Source organism: Daucus carota, chromosome 8 (assembly GCF_001625215.2).
Source record: "Daucus carota subsp. sativus chromosome 8, DH1 v3.0, whole genome shotgun sequence".
Lineage (NCBI taxonomy): Eukaryota > Viridiplantae > Streptophyta > Magnoliopsida > Apiales > Apiaceae > Daucus > Daucus carota.
Genome location: NC_030388.2, coordinates 16,562,975 through 16,582,661, shown reverse-complemented (window position 1 = coordinate 16,582,661; position 19,687 = coordinate 16,562,975). Strand labels below are relative to the sequence as shown.

The 19,687-nt window shown below is 33.6% G+C and overlaps 1 protein-coding gene across 3 annotated transcripts in view; it reads right to left on the bottom strand.

Moving 5' to 3' along the window:
- Nucleotides 1-1,142: 1,142 nt before the first annotated feature.
- The window catches only part of LOC108197991 (F-box/LRR-repeat protein At4g14103), a 29,108-nt gene continuing 10,563 nt past the window's right edge, over nucleotides 1,143-19,687 (bottom strand). Inside the window, exons 2-12 of one of the 3 annotated variants that reach the window (XM_064082905.1) lie at nucleotides 13,597-14,570; nucleotides 13,330-13,479; nucleotides 13,089-13,233; nucleotides 11,007-11,395; nucleotides 10,385-10,505; nucleotides 9,767-9,846; nucleotides 3,520-4,497; nucleotides 3,237-3,404; nucleotides 2,531-2,684; nucleotides 2,169-2,227; nucleotides 1,143-1,451 (exon numbers count right to left, since the gene is read on the bottom strand). In XM_064082905.1, coding sequence (XP_063938975.1) covers nucleotides 11,385-11,395; nucleotides 13,089-13,233; nucleotides 13,330-13,479; nucleotides 13,597-14,570 — 1,280 coding nt within the window. In that variant the 3' untranslated portion in view covers nucleotides 1,143-1,451; nucleotides 2,169-2,227; nucleotides 2,531-2,684; ... (3 more) ...; nucleotides 10,385-10,505; nucleotides 11,007-11,384. Of the gene's footprint in view, nucleotides 1,452-2,168; nucleotides 2,228-2,530; nucleotides 2,685-3,236; nucleotides 3,405-3,519; nucleotides 4,498-9,766; nucleotides 9,847-10,384; nucleotides 10,506-11,006; nucleotides 11,396-13,088; nucleotides 13,234-13,329; nucleotides 13,480-13,596; nucleotides 14,621-16,290; nucleotides 16,597-19,687 lie in introns of those variants that run through there. The other 2 variants (XM_064082906.1, XM_017365750.2) reach the window with 2 other exon arrangements.

The window sequence follows — 19,687 nt, the reverse complement described above, 5'->3', positions numbered from 1 at the left end:
CATGCATACAACTTGCAAGATATCAAAACTTAGGTACACAAAGTGCACGAAGTGGGGACTTGAGATACACAATGTGCCTTTTACTCTATTATTTTTAGCTAACCATATCAAAGATGTCTCAAGGAGCTAGCAGGTCCGGTTTATCTCTTACTTAATTGAACCAACAAGTTCATTGTACTGCACCAGGCTGTGGGTGCAGATTACTTCATTTTGTTCGTCATATATATTGTTTGGCCCTCTATCTTATGAGCTCCTACAAAATGGTCGCCAATTTCTACAAAAATTCTAATAATGCACATTGATAGAAAGATGGTGCCAGAGTTCATAACAAAAAACAGAAGCAGAGCCCAGGCATGTAATGTAACTCCTCAACTTTTAAAGATCTGCAGTAAAATCAAGGCAAGTGCATAGAGTGTGCACCACCTACATTTAAGTAAGTTTTTTCCCACATTTCACATCACCAGCAGGATGGATGGACACAAACTGAGTCCCACAAACACTTGCATAACTCTAATAATAAGCTGATATTTCACGTAACAAAATTGTGCAAATATGTAAAATACCAAACAAAAAAACCTGTATAATTATGAAATTACTATGAACTGTAAGGAAGAGATTTTTATTTTGACAAGGAAGAGCTTTTCGCAAAAACAGAAACTAGTTATCAAAGTTGCAGGGAAAAGATGTATTCCTTGATATCGGTAGTCTTTATTATGTAATATATAATAGATAGCTGAACTAATACGATGATGTTTCTAACAGATAAACAAGTTTCTTGTTCCCGTCAATTCTTATAAAACAAGCACATAGATGCAGTACAAATGTAAAAGTATCAAGCAAGTCTGGACGAGATACATACCTCTTACGCGAACAACTACAGCTTAAATTCTGACTGAACTATTAACAACTCTTATTGGATTAGCCAGAATTTTTCCTCGCAAGCTTAATCAGGCCTAAGCTTAGTCTGGACCTAATGTGTGGCATTGTTGCAGAAAAAAGTAATACAGGACAATCAGGCCTAATTTGACTAAACAATGGACCTAATCTGCTGCTCAAATTCAAGGCAAAACAATTGATTGGCCTCACCAAGAACCAAGTTTCTCCTGACATTGCCGGAGCCTTAATTTCTTATCAATTCTATCAATCTCCCAGAAGTAGCCACAACTATTTCACATCCTGACTTCAATTGTGTGAGTTGTTCAATTTTGGACAGTCCACCGTCTACTGCAGAAACACATATCCTATTAGATTTTTGGCCTCTAAATATACTTGATGTGCTAACTCCTTGGCAGGTGCATACATAAACAATAAGGATCACTTCTTTCTCGAGTTGAGGCTGATCCATTGTATGGATTATTACAGAAAGCACAAAAGCACAATGGGCAAATCTTGCCACTGCATCGATGCAATCCTCTCGTACTCTTGTCTATATATATTTCTTTCTAACTCAACTGAAAAATTAGTTATCAAATTTATTCAAAAGGCCAGGGCACATCAAAAGCAAAAAAACATATGGTTAAGCTCTTTTGCTATTAAGAAATATCATGCCCTGTCGACAAGCATGTATAAATATATATATATTATAAAAAATGACATATAAAACATTGCGGATATACACTGTGCAAAACTCAGGTACAATGCATGAAAATGATGACAAGCATTTCAAATTAAATGGTATTAGTTTTGGGGAAGAACGAAACAATACAGGATCAATATATTGTACACTCCGTAAGCTTCTTGAATTAAAATGAGAAATATGTAAAAATTTACTACCTAAAAGCATTTACACGTGTTTTAAAATTTTTAATGGTCCACAATCATGTTCTGTTAGAGTTGGATTTTTGTGATCCACCTCTCATGAAAGTTTATGTCATTTTTGCTTTAATTGTTTATTTTGTACAGCAGAGACATGCTTCAATCCCTTACACCTACTTCATATATTCTTGTACCAACATTAGATTTTTTATATTAAGAATGAGTACTAAATATTATTTTAAGTGAGGAACATGCACATCAACTGAAGACAAAGCCCTTTAAAGCAAACCAACATAGTCACAGAATTAGTGAATCCCAGAATAAAAAGAAAAAAATGAACAATAATAACATTAACATCTCTATAGACCAAAGTGCACTGTAATCAGTGCGAGTACTGAGATTTAGATACGTACATATCACATGCCCTTCTTCACATAAGCAATTGATGGGCAGTAGCATTTGAAATTGAAACCTGTCAAATAGAAAAAGAGGTAGAAGAATCGAGAGAGTGAGGATTACGGGCAGGCTTATGAATAAATATACATAACATGCTAGCAAAACAGGTGCTAAAATAGTAAATATATGAATTTATATAATGTTAGAGAGAATGAAACAGAAGATGGGATGTTGGTGTTTCATTAGCAACTCCTCAAATAGCCTAACATTTGTGTTCATAGATAAAAATTAACCCAATAACTCAATTTTCTAAATGATAACGAAACATAATCTAGGATTGTATACATTTAAAAGTATAAAAGAGACCAAGTAGACAGACTTGGGAAATTGGGGGTTTCCGATAGCCAGCTCCACCAAATATGGTCTTTGCTACTTTAATTGGATTAAATGGAGCTGAATGATCAATTCCAGCCTTTCCATCTTTGAATCAATTAAGTTGTTTCCTGACTCATTCACAGCTGAACTTCACATTTCTGTAAATAAATTAATGTGCTTAACAGCTTGAAGTAATACAATAAAATATAAGGTTCTGAAGAACGGGAGGATATATATAGGGGAAGGGGGGGGGGGGGGGGGGGGGGGTAAGACCAACTCGTTTCAGGTCATGATTTTCCTGCAAAAAATATTGCTGATACGAGGACTCATTTTCTAACCGATAACAACAAATATTCAAGCCCTTTTATCGGATGACTCATGTCTAGCCTGTTATCTTAACTTTGTATCAGTTGACATGCTCATCATCTATATATACATACTGCCATGTGCTTCACTTCAAGAGAGCATTTAAGTTGTTAAAGGCTTGCCGTTCTCTCTTTAATTCACATGCAAGTATTGATTTTTACATATCCAAGCTAGTATATATGTATGAGAAAGAGACCACTACTTTACTGCAGCTTTAGTGAAGTCAAGAGTTACCGATTCTTTGGAAAAATCAGGAAAAAACCACATCTACTCAAAAACCAGGAAGGACCATTTGCGATTCTAGCACATAAAAATATATACCACTCATGAGAAGAACTGCAAACCTTACAACAATGACACTTTACAGGATGGTAGTAGAGCCTGTCCATTGCGCTATCCTGATTGTTACTGCTCGCAAATTTGATTGCAAACCCTTGAAAATTGCTGGAGAAGTGAAAATATATTGTACCTTAGCAATCTCTCACTTTGTTATACCTTTGACAAAAACATTTCTGCAAGCAATAAGAGGAGGATCATGTTTTTGAGATTTAAGTAAGTCCACTAACACAGAGGTGGCAGATGCATCTGCTGAGAAATCGCGAAAATGCATCTGATCTATATGCACACCTGCTTCAATGTACTTTATATGGAAACAACCACGAATAAGTGTTGTAGGTGAGCAAAAGCAATGTTAACTCATTTCAAGAGAGTTGACATTAGAAAAACCCTTGATAAGCTCAATTGTGTGAGCAAAAGTAATGTTCACTCATTTCAAGAGAGTTGACAATAGAAATACCCTTGATAAGCTCAATTGTGCACACGTACAATGTTGCGTCAACAAGGGAAGGTGTTCTCATGACCGAGAAGGCAACTAAACAGTCATCTACAAGAGTAATAATTTTAAGCACTGGGCTATCGATCAGTACCTTAAAATCAACATTGTGATAATTTTGTGGTTAATACACGAGGATAACCACTTCAAAGCAGGCACAATGATATTATTGCACATGTTCATATCAATTAACAACATAATCTTTGAAAATTTTGCATCAGTGAACAACGTTTCAAGTTGACATCATTTGTCAAGCATAACCAACAATCTCATCTTTATCATGTATGAGCAACAAGTATCAGGGTTGCAAAGTGTCTCGGGAGGATGTAGGAAACAATATACCCTCTATGATGTAAAAACCATATGCCCAGGTGTACACCATATCATCATGCTCAATGAACTTTGGAAGCTTCATCAAGGGCTTCTTATGATATTTCACCCTCAATTTGTCAAGAATCACCCTGCCATTATACATATATGTACACTCTTTCTCTGTCAGCCTCAAATCCTCCCACTGGTGCATCAAGTAGGCTTTGCCTCGAGTTCCGAATGATTAACATTATTACCAGACAATTCCAAGATCGTTATCACCACATGTGAAGCCTATGACCTCCCCCTCTCCACTAAGGCCATGATTAAAGATGTCATTTTGAGGAACTGACAAAGGGTTGGCAAATGTCCGCAAACCCCGATGTCTGCACCAAATGTATTTGATGCATGTGCTAGTGCTAATATGTTCGTCCTGCATAACCAGGAGTGATTGATCAAGTGGCCTGCAAGAGATATCCATTAAATTTCTGATGTTTCAAAGATAAATACTTTAAAATTTATGAACTGAGTATACAAATATTAGCCATTGCACGATTACAGTGAATACCGGGAAAAAAATATAAAAAACTAATAATGGCAAATTAAACCTAATTTTAATTAAATCAATTTAATTAGGGATAATTAACCTTTTCTAGTTTGAATGAATGATAAATTATTAATAAAACCGAATGCAAACGTAATTTGAGATAATTAATCTAAATCAGACCTATGAATCCTAATTAGGATATATAGGCAAATTAACCTTAATAATCCTAATAATCGCTTTCAAACATGATTAGGGAAAATTGGGCAATATTAGCCCTTATTTGAATACAAACTCTTTTAATGAGGATTTTAACCCTAATTTAATTCAATACTAATAATTATTTACTTAAAAAATTCAAATTTATACTTAATTTGGGTAATTAGGGATAGTTGACCCTACATCGTACCTATTATGCATTCCTAATAATCCACAAACTCATACATGATTATAACAAAATTCTAAATAAATATAAGTATATGACCACAAAATCATATATTTAAACACAATAATTCGAACAAAATGACCCCAAAATCCACATTATTCGAATAACATAATCACATAATGAAACCAACATATGAGTTAATTAATAAAAATAGCAATACAAAAAACGGGAATTAATTAACCCAAAAACCGATCAACTATTCATATGAATAATATAAAAAGGTTTATGTGTGGGGTATATGGTCCAGTTTAGAAGTTAGAGGTTTGCTAAAAAAATTAGAGGTTTGGGCCATATTAGAGGTTTAACCATCTAAATCATCTAATATTAGTGTTGGTACTTGGCAGATTGAAATAGTGTTTTTGAGGCAAAAAGTTATTTTTCAAAAAGCTACTTGGAGGATCTTTTTGGATTAAAGGATGGGCATGTGTCTTGTTAAAGTACATAAAACTAATCAAATAGCTATTTACCAAACAGTTTCATACGAAAAAGCTAATTCAATCCCTTAGTCAAAACAACTACAATTAACTAGTCAAAATAGCTAGTTCAATCCGCTAACAACAAATCGCTAATTGCCAAACAGGGCATATATAACAATGTATGGTCATGTTTGTTTCAAGAGATTATAATCCCCGAATTATTATCTTATGAATCTTAAATGTGAAGGATTATAATCCCATATATTTCAATCACTATTTTAGTTCAGTTTCATGAGATTATAATACATTATGAGAGAATGTTTAATAATCTATAGAAATGAAACAAAATGGTGATTGCAATATAATCCCGTGGGAAATCCTTCAAATTCAGAATTTCATTTAGTTATCCGGGGATATCCCCTCAAACAAACATCACCTATGAGTTTATAAATATTTTTTGTGTGCTTATTTTTATGTGTATATACCTTGATTGATGATGAAGATGAGATCGGTAAGTGCGTAACTGAATTAAAAAAAAAAAGCCACCCTAAATCGACTTAGAGTAGAAGAGATTTATGTTTTGTGGGTTTTAACTCAGAAGTGTTGTTAGGTTGAAAATGTGATTTATTTGGTATGTGGCTTCTTAATGACTAATCGCACCACCGACAATAAATCATTATTGAAGTAGTATGAGTATAAACATAATTTCAACTTTCTGCTACCTCCGCCTCCGCAAATCATTGGGGCCGCTAAAAAATCAGTGGAAATGTTCAACCCTATCTATTGGCTTCATCTTCTCTTCTATCTACCTCTTTTTAATACTCTTATGCATAAAAAATTGTCTTGTGATTACTCTAATACAGATCAACCCAATGATAACCAAGTCCTCACAACCTAGCCAACTGAGTTTAAGAGATCAACAACCTAAGACTCCAGGACACGTGGTCTCGAGGTGGTCTCCGAAGACACATCAACATTAAAAGAGTATTCGCATAATGATTGTTTATTTATGAGTACGAGGAATAAGGATTAGCACACACCCACTCTAGGGTCCCTGCACGCAACAACACTTCAAGAAAATGCTTACGTGGCCAGGCATGCGCACAACACATACATCACATGGACACGCGACGTCAATCCGAGACGACCACTATCCCGGCCCCGGATCACTAAGGGCTAGGATTTCAATCCGAGACGACCACTGTCCCGGACCCGGATCACTAAGGGCTAGGATTTCAAGTACCAACACCAAAATCCTATATTGGGGCAGTGTAAGTAGTCCCCGAAAAGGTGATTTTGTGGTCACTCACTTTAAACTATTCCCACTCATTATTACACACCACCTTTTAGCATAATTTTACTATTCTTCTACAAGTTCTTACTTTCATGCCAGATGTGCCAAATCCAGCTTACCTCGGAGTCAAGCCCCACACAGCGAAAGAGGAGGAAGAGCCCATAAAGGTGTTTTAGAGTTATCATCTTACACTTTAAAGAATTCAAAATCAAAGGGTTAAATAGCATTTTCATCACTCAGTTGGTAATCAAGTTACAAGTGGATAGTCAAACTCAAAAGGCTTCAAATGCATAACTTAACCAATTAAATCTTGAAACTTAGTCATTATACATTAAAAAAAATTCATGGCAGTTAAGTTGAGTTTCACTTCAACGGAACTCCGTTAGATGTTGTTTTGTTAGCTCCACCTCACTTGCCACATAAAAAGTGATGTGTTAAATTAAATGGTAACTGGCAAAAAGGTTATTCAACTTATCACTACCCTTGTATCGGTTGAACACAATAGCTCGATAGGTTTGGATAAACAAGTTGAAAGATCGTAAAATAAAAAAAAACTAAATCAAAAATATTTTTAGCACTGGTCAAGTACAAGTACACATATATATGATGCACACAATAAAACAAAAAATCTTACGCAAAACCCATATGTTGTGCTACAAATACCAACTTTTTAGGTTACTTTATATCAAACATTTTTTTATGTAAATTATGTTGTAAAAGGCTAAACCAGTAATAGAAATAACAAAATTCAACTATGTTTGAAAAATATAATATTATACAATAAAGTCTTTGAATATATATTCAACTGCAACAATCTTTGAAATGATGATGAAAGAACTGAATGTCAAAGCCCTATAGACCAACAACAAATAATATAGTTCTAAGCGCCACGAGAAAAACAACCAAGAACTTTCGAATAACATGATAAAATCAAGCTACACCAATCTATCATTACCAGTTACAAACTTCTTTAGGACTTTGGCATTCTTAACTATGTAATTCACCATAAAAGGAAAACTGAGATCAAATTTAATAATCGTGGCTCCTCGAATCTCGACTTAGATGTAAAAAGCTAGTCGGCAATATCGTTGACGACTCCCAGCACCACCCCATAATATTTTTGAATCTAGGATAGTGACAAACAGATAAAAATTAGGCAAGGTTTTAAGGGAATATTCATACGATATGTGTGTTTGTGTCTCTTATATGTTTGGGTAAATCACATTTTATGACTATTTTTCTTTAAATTTTAGTGCAATTTTAAGGAACCCCGGTATTAGGGATATGCCAACTACTCATCAAGATTCAAGTTGGTTTGATCATGTAATATGAGAAGATTTGGATCAGCGAAATCCAATGCCTACAACACAAAGGAAACCTAACATGCCACGTAGGGAAAAAACACAACTAATACTAAAATTTTGTTAAAATACATGTAATCATTGTTGTTGACCAAAAGCGATACTCACTCGTAATTAAATTCAAGAGACTTGAGATTTACAAAGTCTCTTGACAAGCTCAACTTACATAACAATTGTCAACATATAAATAATCTGCATCTTTATAATCAATCCCAACGTACAATCAAGCCTCTTCCAATAACCAATAACCTCTTCCCGGTATCAATACCAATAACATCTCTTGATTATTAATGACTTTTCTAAAATACAATCAAGTCTATTTTCATGATATCATGCAATTTAGAGATATTAAATATAACCTTTGAAATTTCTTGTAATCTTTTCTACCTATTTTCATAAAGAAATTTATATCCTTATTGAATAAATCATAACCATCTAAATCCATCTTCCGTTGGTAAATAAATATCGGTTCAAATAATACACAGTCATGTCTGACATGTTATTTTTAATTAACACAACTCAATAAGATTATGGAAATTCATGTATCATTCATAACTAAGGTTCAACTTAACTCTAGAATAAAAATCTAGTCTAACATAAAAAAAAATTAAAAAAAGAAAATAATGATGGATTATATAATGAAATCTTCAATCCCAAGATCTCGAAGAAAAAGAGAAAAAATGTTTATAATATTCTAACCTAATTACACAAATAATGCAACCTCCTCCTTATGTCTATATTTTATGTCTTTATAATATATATGTATTTTAATGTTTTAGAGGAAATACAAATCAATTTCCCAAATGAAATAGGTTTCTTCAAGGAGAATTCGTAACTAATTTCCCTTCCTATTTTTGGGTTGTTTCTGTTAAAATTTGGAATCTGGATTAGTTGGAACTGAAAGAGAATCTCGTTCTCTTTGCGGGGGCTATTGAATATGCGAGTAGTTGAATAAATCTGAATTTTCTTCTAATAAATCTTAAAATCAAGCTCTTTGAATTATAGTATTACGGTTTTTATATGGAATATGGTAAACACCCCTCGAAATTTTCAATGGCTAGGACAAGAATAAAAAGAGGCCGAAAGGATAAAAATATGATAACTTGAAGTTAAACACAAGTAAGAAAAAATTAGCAGAAAAATAAATAATCACCATAAAATTGTCAAAAGAAAATTCGTTAAATAGGTGATAATAAAACTCTCATTGCAATTATCCAAAACCCCTGATAAAAATGCTACATTCATGCAACATACCTAGTAAACCTAATAAGAGTCCTGGTTATTATATCTTACATAGTTAAAAAAAATATAATATGATATATTGATAATCTAATAATTCCTTACCCCTTCCTCAGGAGATGGACAATTTTAGAACATATTCATACATATATGATAATTTGAAGCCATAACTGAATTAAAACTTGAGATATTCATATTTTGTACAAAAGTCAATGCTGAGTCTTTCAAAAGTTTGAACTACAATATGATTTTTATTTTTTTGATATTAAGAAATAAATTAGTTTCCGCCAAATGCGAAATTCTGATTCTTAGTTCAAAATTTCATGTTTATATAAATATCTTTCATAAGGGGATATTTAGATCTTAATTCTAACAAATTACCCCCCAGGCATCATCTTTACTTCAAAAAGATAATAATTGGAACATACATGTACCTGAGTAATCAACATAGACCTGATTGGAGATATGCTAGATTGGAGACAAAATAGAGAGATATGCTTCTTTAGTTCCTTGCCTGTTGATGGGAAACGAAAACGAGAAAAGTGAATAGGTGGACTGATGAAGGCGGTTCGTAAAACCTAGAGTAAAAAGCATTCAAGTACGAGTATAATATGTGACAAGAAAAAATATGAGTATTATATAGTACATTTGGGTTTAGACAGGATCAATTTTGGTTTGGGTTTAGTTTGGTTTAGATAGAAAAACTAACACGAACCGAACCCCTTACAATTTGTTTACGAAAAAAATCCAAAGGTTTGTGGTTGGTTTCAACAACTGAGTCATAACGGTCAGGTACCCATCGGTTCTGATAAAATTGTGATCCCCCTGAAGGTGGATTTTTAAAATATACTGAGACGGGGAATGGAAAGTGGACATCGTTATGGGTATAATACCAATATCAATATTGGAGCTAATCTTTTATCAAATAAATCACAAATAAAATATTTATAATAACTATAAAAGAACTCTATGGTTTAAATGGGAAGTTATAATATAATGATATCATGATACATGGATTTCTCGGTTCGAGAAAACAAAAAAGAGGATCTAACCATCTCTTTGAGTCGGACGTCGCGGCCAATCTCTAAATTCCAAAGAATTGGAATTTGTAAACCGAAAGAAAGCAAAAGCGATTTCCACAGTAATGATGAGCGAAATGGGAGCAACCTAAATCTTAAAATAAAATGATATCATGATAAGAAGTTATCTAAAGATACTCATACTCTAAATTAATAACCACATTTTTGTATGGAGCAAATAAGTAAATGAGATCCACTTGTCCTCCGAAAAAAGGATGAATCATAATGACGATACATTTAGCATTTTAACTATTACATCTAGACTAGACTAAATATTTTTCACATATCCTTATAACTCTTTAATTGGTCTTAGTCAGTTGACATTAAATCTTTTCCAGCCAATTGATATCATAAGGTCATATTATTAACTAAGAAGATCATGTGCCTTATTTAGAGCGAGAGGGAGAGGAAAAAGGTGATGGGGATAACAAGGGCGAACAGATATTTCATACATCATATTAATCAGTTATATTTAGCAAAGAGAATTTAATAGCATTACAGCAATGCTCGATTCGGTTACCTCCCTCGTATCAACAGCATTCATATATATATATATATATATATATATATATATATATATATATATATATATTACCAAACAGGGAGAATGAGGCCTTCCAGCTCTGCAGCATTGTCGAAGGTAGCAAACAGTAGTGAGTAGTGACAAACTTTCAGCTGTGTTTCTTATTTCACTTCTCTGCAATTTTTTGATATGATAACAGGATACCACATGCCACTTTGTCCAATTGGAGTCCTTGGTTTAACGTCGTCTACTTAAAAAATATTAAAAAAACCTTGCAGTAGTAAGTCCTGAAGAGTCAGCGTGAACCTTCGTGGGGCATATGTTGAAATTAACTCCAGTGTTCTTTCCACTTTCAGTTTTTTACAATAACCATTGATCAAGATTCTGTAGCTGGTAGTGTTCTGCAATATTTCCCTTCACGTCATGGTTTGAGTACTGGTAATGGCTTTATCAACTTCTCCCTGCAAGCAGTATCCACCCATAAGTAAACTGTAGGTGACTCAAGAAGAATGTTGGCCTTTTTATATCATAAACTCAATGAAATACTCCGCATCTTTTATTTTTTCTAGTTTGGCATAGGCCTCAATCAATATATAGACATCCGGATAGATATTTTCCATACCCATCTCTGTTATCAGTTGAATGATATCCTTTCATTTCTTAAAATCGCATAGACCTTAGATTAACGAGCATTGCTTGATCAACTAATCTATGTTTACACAAACAATCAATAATTGTGTTGTAAGTTACTGTATAGGGCTCGCAACTCCTGAACAACATAACGACCACAGGAGTACGACCACTCTCGCAGAGACCGTGAATTATAGATATGAAAGGCATAATGGACACGATTCAAGTGACAAGAAACAGAAGGTATAACTGATACGATCTAAGAGACAACAACAGTTAATGGCAATAGTGAAGGTAAATATATTTCCCTGACTTCTGATATTTCTACTTGGCTAATTTTACTAATATATGTGTAACATGTCATACATTCCTACTCTCTGGAAGCCCAGACCAAGGATCGTAGGAATAACTCAAACTCTTAACAAAACAATGAGTAATCTATTTTTGTCATGACTTTTTGCTTTTGATGAAACAAAAGAATCAAACTTGTTTATACAGATTCGAAAATAAACTCTAAACTAAATTTTGTTGCGCTACCAATATTGACCATAATCCAGGATACTGAATACTGGACATTCGATCTGTAAATTATGTTGCAAGGCTAAACCCTGCACTTTAAAAACATAATCTTACAATATATATGCAGCTGCAACAATCCTGGAAATGTAAATAGAAGTACAATATGTGTGGGTTCTGTTGGCCAACAACAAAATGACTTTCACATTCTTAACTATTTAACTCACAGTGACATAAAATGGGTTGAAGCTCAATTATCTCGGCTCTTCGTATTCCAAATTTTTCAAGATGTGACAAGATAGTTGGCAATATCCTAGGCGACATGCAAGACTCTAAGTGCGATGCAAAGTGGATCGATGCTATATGTGGAAATTAAATCAAATGAAAGACGGTAAATGTTGAGCCTAAATAATCACCTTGCATTTCAAAGAGTTCAAAGTTTATGAAATAAAATAATCTAATAAACACAAAGCTTGTACGAGCTAGATCAGCTAAATGCAATTGCAGGACGGGTTTGGAAAGAAAAGTTGAAAGATCTGGAAAAGGATAAACTACTCGATGAATAATTTTAGCACAGGTAAAGCACGCAGCCATGCACACACACACACACAACACATATATGATGCATACAATGAAACACAAAATCTTACTTAAATCTGTTGTGCTACAAGTACCACATTTCCGGGATAATTTGTATTGGACATTTGATCAAAATTATCTGGTAACAGGATAAAAAAAATCCACAATGAAAATAACAAAATTCCAACTGTTCGAAAAACATAATATATGAATAGTAAAGTCTCTGAACATATATGTTCAGCTGCAACAATCCCGGAGAGGGCAATGAAAGAACCAAATGCACAAGACCTACCGGGCAACAAAAAAAAGGGGGATACTACTAAGTTCCAGGACAAGAACCAAAGAGACTCTCTAGTAACATGATAACACCACACTAAACCAATCTATCTTCATCAATTATAAATTTCTTTAGGACTTTCGCATTCTGACCTATGTAATTCACCATAACAGAAAAACTGGGATCACTTTCAATAATCTTGGCTCCTTGGATCTCAATTTCTTCCAGATGTAACAAGCTAGTAGGCAATGCAGTTGGCGACTTCCAGGACCACCCCATAATAGATTTAACTTGGGGCTAGTGACAAATAGATAAAAATTAGGCAAGTTTTTAAAGAACTTACTTATATCACATACATAAATAATCATATATGAAATATGTTTGGTAAATCACCTGTATTGTTACGGCAATTTCTTTTAAATTTGGTGCACTTTCAAGAAACCTTGGTATTAGTGATAAGCCAGTAAGAGGCAGATCATCCAAATTCAAGCAGGTTAGATTGTTTAATATGGGGAGTCGGTCTTGAAAAGCCCGATCCAGTGCCTGCAACCCAAAGCAAAACCAATATTTCAGAGGTGAAAAACACCAACAGAAGTAAAATTGGAATTCTGTTGAAATAAATGTAATAGTAATTGGTGACTAAAAGCAATGTTCACTCACAGCTGAAGCACTATAGTTAATTTCAAGCGACTTGACATTAGAAAGTCCTCTAAGAAGCTCGACTGCGCGAACATAACGGTTGTCACGATGAGTATTAATTAGATGATAATAATCCATCCCCACATCCAATGTTGCGGTAACAAGGGAAGGCCCGCTCATGACCAAGTAGGCGGCTAGATAGCCATCTTCAAGAATGATATCTTCCAGCATTGGGGTATCAATCAGTACCTTAAGATCAACATCATAATAATCTTCTTGGTCAATAGACAAGTTTAACCACTTTAAAGCAGGTGCAATGATATTAATGCACATGTTCGTATCCCCTTTCACGATCTTTGAAAAATAAGCATCAATAAACAATGTTTCAAGTTGAGGAAGACTACAGAACAACTTCGCCAGAAGTTCCTTATCTGGATCATATATCCAAAGCCAAAACGTTTTCAGGTTCTTAAAAGAGCCAATAGTATAGGGCATGCGTAGACCCAATCCTCCTCTAACTTTTAGAGTCTGCAGTGAATCAGATGGCACAACACGCAAAGCAAACTCTTCATCATTTTCAACTGTGTTAAAAACATCGTCAGGTAGACAAACATCAAGCTCAGCAACGTTACGATTAATTGCTGAACGAATCCAACTATTAACATGATTCAGAACAATGTACCAATGGCAACCACTTATTTGCAGCCGGAGTTTTTGAAGATTTGATGAGCTACTAGTACTTGAAAATAATTTGTCTAAGGTATTTATAAATCCGGGTGTAGGAATACGACACGTAAGATTGAGAACTGGGACAAAATCCATGAGATTTTTCCATCTTTTAGAGAGAATTGAAGTACCAATTGCATCCTTCGAGGGGAGAAGTGAAATAATGCAACACAGAAGGTCATCTGGCAAAGTGCTTATTATATCAACATGTTTTCTCATATTCCCAGTGGTGGTGATGTACGACTGAATTTCAGAATCTCTTCTATCACCTGAAATTTAAAAAAAAGGTTGTTTTCACTCCAAGTAGAACAATCAACACCTGAATAGACAAAAGGCCGAAATCGACTTATCATTACTTAGCTCGTCATCAGAAATACCAAGTAGCTGTTAGTGTATAAATTAAAACTTAAGTTACAATTATATAGTTCAACTAAATATTGTTGTATCTTAGCATGCCCGACTAGAAGCACTTGAGCATATTAGGGTATGGTGGAAAGATTGTTCAGCTTCATTGGCTTCTCAATATACAGCTCAACTATTCCCACCTAATTTAACTTCACCAGAATTTTGCAATAACCAGAAGAAAGAATGTACAAGAACACTGTGCTCTAGGTAGAAAAATATATTGTTTTTGGTTAGTAGCAGAACTAGTTAATAAAAGATGATAATGACACTTGCAAGTCAAACTGTATCTTTTAATAAATGTAAGGATTAATAGATAATTTAAACAACATTAGTTGGTGTTTTTTTTTAATATTTTTGCAAATTACAAGCAAATCGTACCATAGCTAGATACTATGGCCATCTATATTACCAAAATTATAAGTTAATGATTTAAAGTCTAGGAGAAAAGAATTTTATAACCACAAGACTATGACCCAATCCTAATTGTAATACTTTCATCTCGGATAGGGTAGTCGATATTTAGTAATATTCGAAAAATTGAAGCAGCAGACACTGACAATGAGAGGTTGAACCCATTAAGTACCACTTCAGTTCTAGAAAATATCTGATATGGAACAGGAGGAACTTTATAAATATTTAGTCAGACTCATAAAGTAGGATAAACTATAAAAAAATTCAAGAAATGCATTAGCAGTTGCAAAATATTTAACTTTATATTCGTGAAAGCTGAGTAATATAATATTAGTATAAGTATATTACACATATCCTCTAATACTATATTTCAACAGTTTTTAAATGGAATATAAAATTGTTTTTTTTACTTAATAGCTATAGTGCATCTAATAAACGCCTCCCTTGAAGCTATTCATGATCTATCAATGGCTAGGACAAGGAAGAAAAAGAGGATGACAGAAAAATTGATATAATAACTTAGGCGCACAGAGCCTTTAAAACACAAGTACCAATAACCAATTCAAAAGAAGAATTACCAAAAAAAAATAAATTTAAACTTAATCACCATAACATTGTCTGAAGAAACAAGAGAAAATTCCTGAAGAAGGAGGATAACCCTTCTTCAGGTGATAATATATCCCTCGTAGTTACTGAAATCCCAAATAAAAATGCTAAAAAATATATAACATACTTACATACTTAACAAGAGTCCTAATTATTACATCTTACCTGGTTGGACTTGATACAGGTGATCATCTGAGCAATAACAATCTCATAATTCCTTATTCCCCCGTCATCAGTTGGGGAATCTTATCAACATATTTATACATATATGATATATTTGAGCCACAATTGAACCAAAACTGAAGATATTCGTATTTTGTACAAAGTGAATACTCAGGTTTTCAAACAATTGCACTTCAAAACTGTTTGTTTCAAAAATAAAAACTAAAATGGTTTCCGGCAAATGCAAAATCTTAATTCTAGTAATGCTGGTCTTTCCTTAAGAAATTGCTTGTGTACAGATCTATCTATCAAAAGTGAATAATCAGAGCTTCATTCTTAGAACTCACTACCTGAGCACAAATTCATTTTTCACTCCACAAAATATAAAACAGGAACAAGATATACCTGAGTAATTACGACAGACTTGATCGGAGATATGCTAGATCAGAGACAAGAAACAGATATGCTTTTAAGTTCCTTAAATTTGAGTCATGAAAAAGATGGAAACCAAAACAAGAAGAGTGAATAGGTGATCGGTGGACTGATGAAGGCGGCTGGTAAAACCTAGAGAGTAGATACAAACACACATTCGGGATTTTGACCGGGTCGGGTTTGGTTTGGTTCAGTTTGGTTAACATAGAATAACCAACACAAACCAAACCCCTTAAGTTAAAAAAATTATGAATCCCAAAGTTCACGGTTGGTCTAAACAATTGAATAATAACGGTCTGTATCCACCGGTTCAGATAATATTGTCATCCCTTATCAAGCTGTATTTATAAAATATATTTGGAAAGGGAAGGGATGGTGGGCAGCGTTATGCGCCCAATACCAATGTTAAATCGGTGCTAAACTTGTGCATAAGCATATCATAAATGTATCACTAATGTGATATATCTATAATAACTAGTTTCTATAAATAACTAGTTATTTAGATGGGAAATTATAATTAATAGACATTATGATAAGAAAAGGTTTCATATCAATATGCGCAGTGATCGCATTAATAAGGCTCAAGTTACTGCCCAATCTCCACGGCGACTTATTTAAAACACTAAAAAAATATATAACACTCAACTATGTTTTAAGAATATATATATAGGGATAGGATCAAATAAAAACTTTTTTAAGTTACAAACTTACAAACTTTTTTTTATTATTCCATCGTGTTAATCCTTAGTTATATAAAGTACCCATGTTGAAAATTCTTCAAAAAACATCACAATTTTTAAAAATAACGCATAAATAAATCGCGTTTTCAACACATTTATAACCGGGGTTCAACATCGGTTGTTGAACACTAATTATCATTGTGTTGAATATATCTAAAAAGATGTTTAAACTATACCTCTGGGGTTTGGGTAGGGTTTAGAAACATAAATATTAGTTATATAACATGTTTACCTTAGTTCTTACATTTAAAAATTGGTTTATGTACTTCTCCACCACCATTATAATAGATGTTCAACAAAATATGTTAAAAAAATGTTGAACTCAAGTTATATATGTGTTGAACAAAAAAAGTTTGTAAGTTTGTACCAGAACCCTCCCCTATATATATATATATATATATATATATTATAGGCTAGTGATTAGATACAAACCAATTCTTAATACAAACTAAAAACCAGTTCCATGGGCACTATTTAAAAGTACATAAATCACTACTTTATACCGCATTAATCACTGTGTTATATAGTAAACTCAACAATTTTTAATCTTTAAAAAATCTACTTATGTCAACAATTGGTGGTCGACTATTGATGATCAATTGTAGTTGTAGAAGGTCCATGATGGTAGTAAGTGACAAGACGAGGTGTGTGATGGTGGTAAGTAGTCGCTAGTTGTGGTAAGTTAGCGTGGCAAGTGGCGGTGGCTATTAGTGAAGGTAGGCGATGGTGGCAAGTCATAAAAGGTGCTGATAATGGTGGCAGGAGGTCCAGTATGGCAGTACGGGTGAATATGATGATTATATATGTTATATATATGTATGTATATATTTATATTTGAGAGATATGTTATATATTAAATAGTGATTTGTGATGTACAAAATAGTGATTTTTGTAGTTAAAATTAGTGATTAATAACTGGTCAGGGACTGGTTTTTAGTTTGTAGTCTAATCTGGTTAATATTGGAATAAGACTATATATATGCTAATGATCAAATACAAACCAATCCTTAAATACAAACTACATACCTCCTATTTTACACTACCTACACCCAACTTTCATCCTACTGCGTCTGACTACTCATCCGATCCCAACCACCACACTATTGCCCCTCCACTCAGTTCCACTAGTGTGCAAAGTTGCTTTGAATTCGGGAGTTCCTACTATATACTTTAGTGATTTTCGCTTTGTAAATCAGTGATTTGTGCTATATAAAGTAGTGATTATCACTTTAGAAATTAGTGAAACAACGTGTACATAACTTGGTGACACTACTGTTGATGATTGGAGTAAATAAGAGATATTGATGTTCTTTGATGATTGCAGCGGGTTTAGTAGTATATATTGGACTATTGTAGTGAAATATATAGATTGTATTTGTGTATATTGCATATATATATATATATATATATATAGGCTTATGATCAAATAGAAACCATCCTTAAAATAAAAACTAAAAACCAATCCAATTTAGTGATATTCTCTTTAATATTTAGTGATATTTCAGCTTAGTTTTTAGTTTGTAGATTAAGGTGGGTTTGTAGCAGAGTATGACTCTCTCTCTCTCTCTCTCTATATATATATATATACATATATATATAGAGTCCTACTCCAATAGAAACCAAATTAGCCTAAAAACTAAAAACCAGTTTCTGGACAGTTTTTTATCACAGTTTTTAACTACAGGATTCACTAATTTGTACATAACATATCACTAATTTATATATAGCATATCTCGCGAATATAAATATACACACACATATATGCAACGTATATAACTATCATCTTCACCCAAACAGTAATAATGGACCTCTTACCACCATAACCAGACGTTTTCATGACTTGCCACCATTGTTTGCCATCACCAATAGTGACATACACTTTCCATCATGACTTACAAAAACTAATGACTACTTACCATCATCATACAACTTCTCTTGCGACTTTCTACCGCCAAGAACCTTCCCACGGATAAAATTGATCATCTATAATCGATTATCAATAATTTAGATAAGTAGATTTTCTCAATTTTGATAATAAAAATCGCTGTTTACATACTGTATAAAAACAGTGATTAGTGCAGTATAAATTAGTGATACCCGTAGTTATAGAAAGTGATAGGGAAACTTGTTTCTAGTTTTTATTTTAAGAATGGTTTCCATTTGATCATGAGCCTATATATATATATATATATAGGCTCATGATCAAATAGAAACCAATCTTGAAATAAAAACTAGAAACCAATACAAGTTAGTGATATTCTCAGTACAATTTAGTGATATTATCTTTAGAATTTAGTGATCTGTGTTGCACGAATTAGTGAAAACTTAATCTCCAGATATGTTCCAGCTTAGAATCTCCAGATCTGTTAACGTTTTCGATTCAGATGGTGGTGATAGTGGTGGAAATGGTGGAGGTGAAGGTGGAGATGAAGGAAAGATGATTGTAGCGGAGGTTTGGGCGGCTTGAAGTAGGGGTTGGAGCGTTGCCGGAATAGTGGCGGCTCCGCATTTGAAGTTGAGTCGAGGTGGAGAAAGAAGTATGAACGGGGCTGAAGGAGGTTGAAACAACGATTAAGATGGGGCTGGTGAAGATGGAGGTGGAAGTTGTGTTGTTAGAGAAATAATGGAGG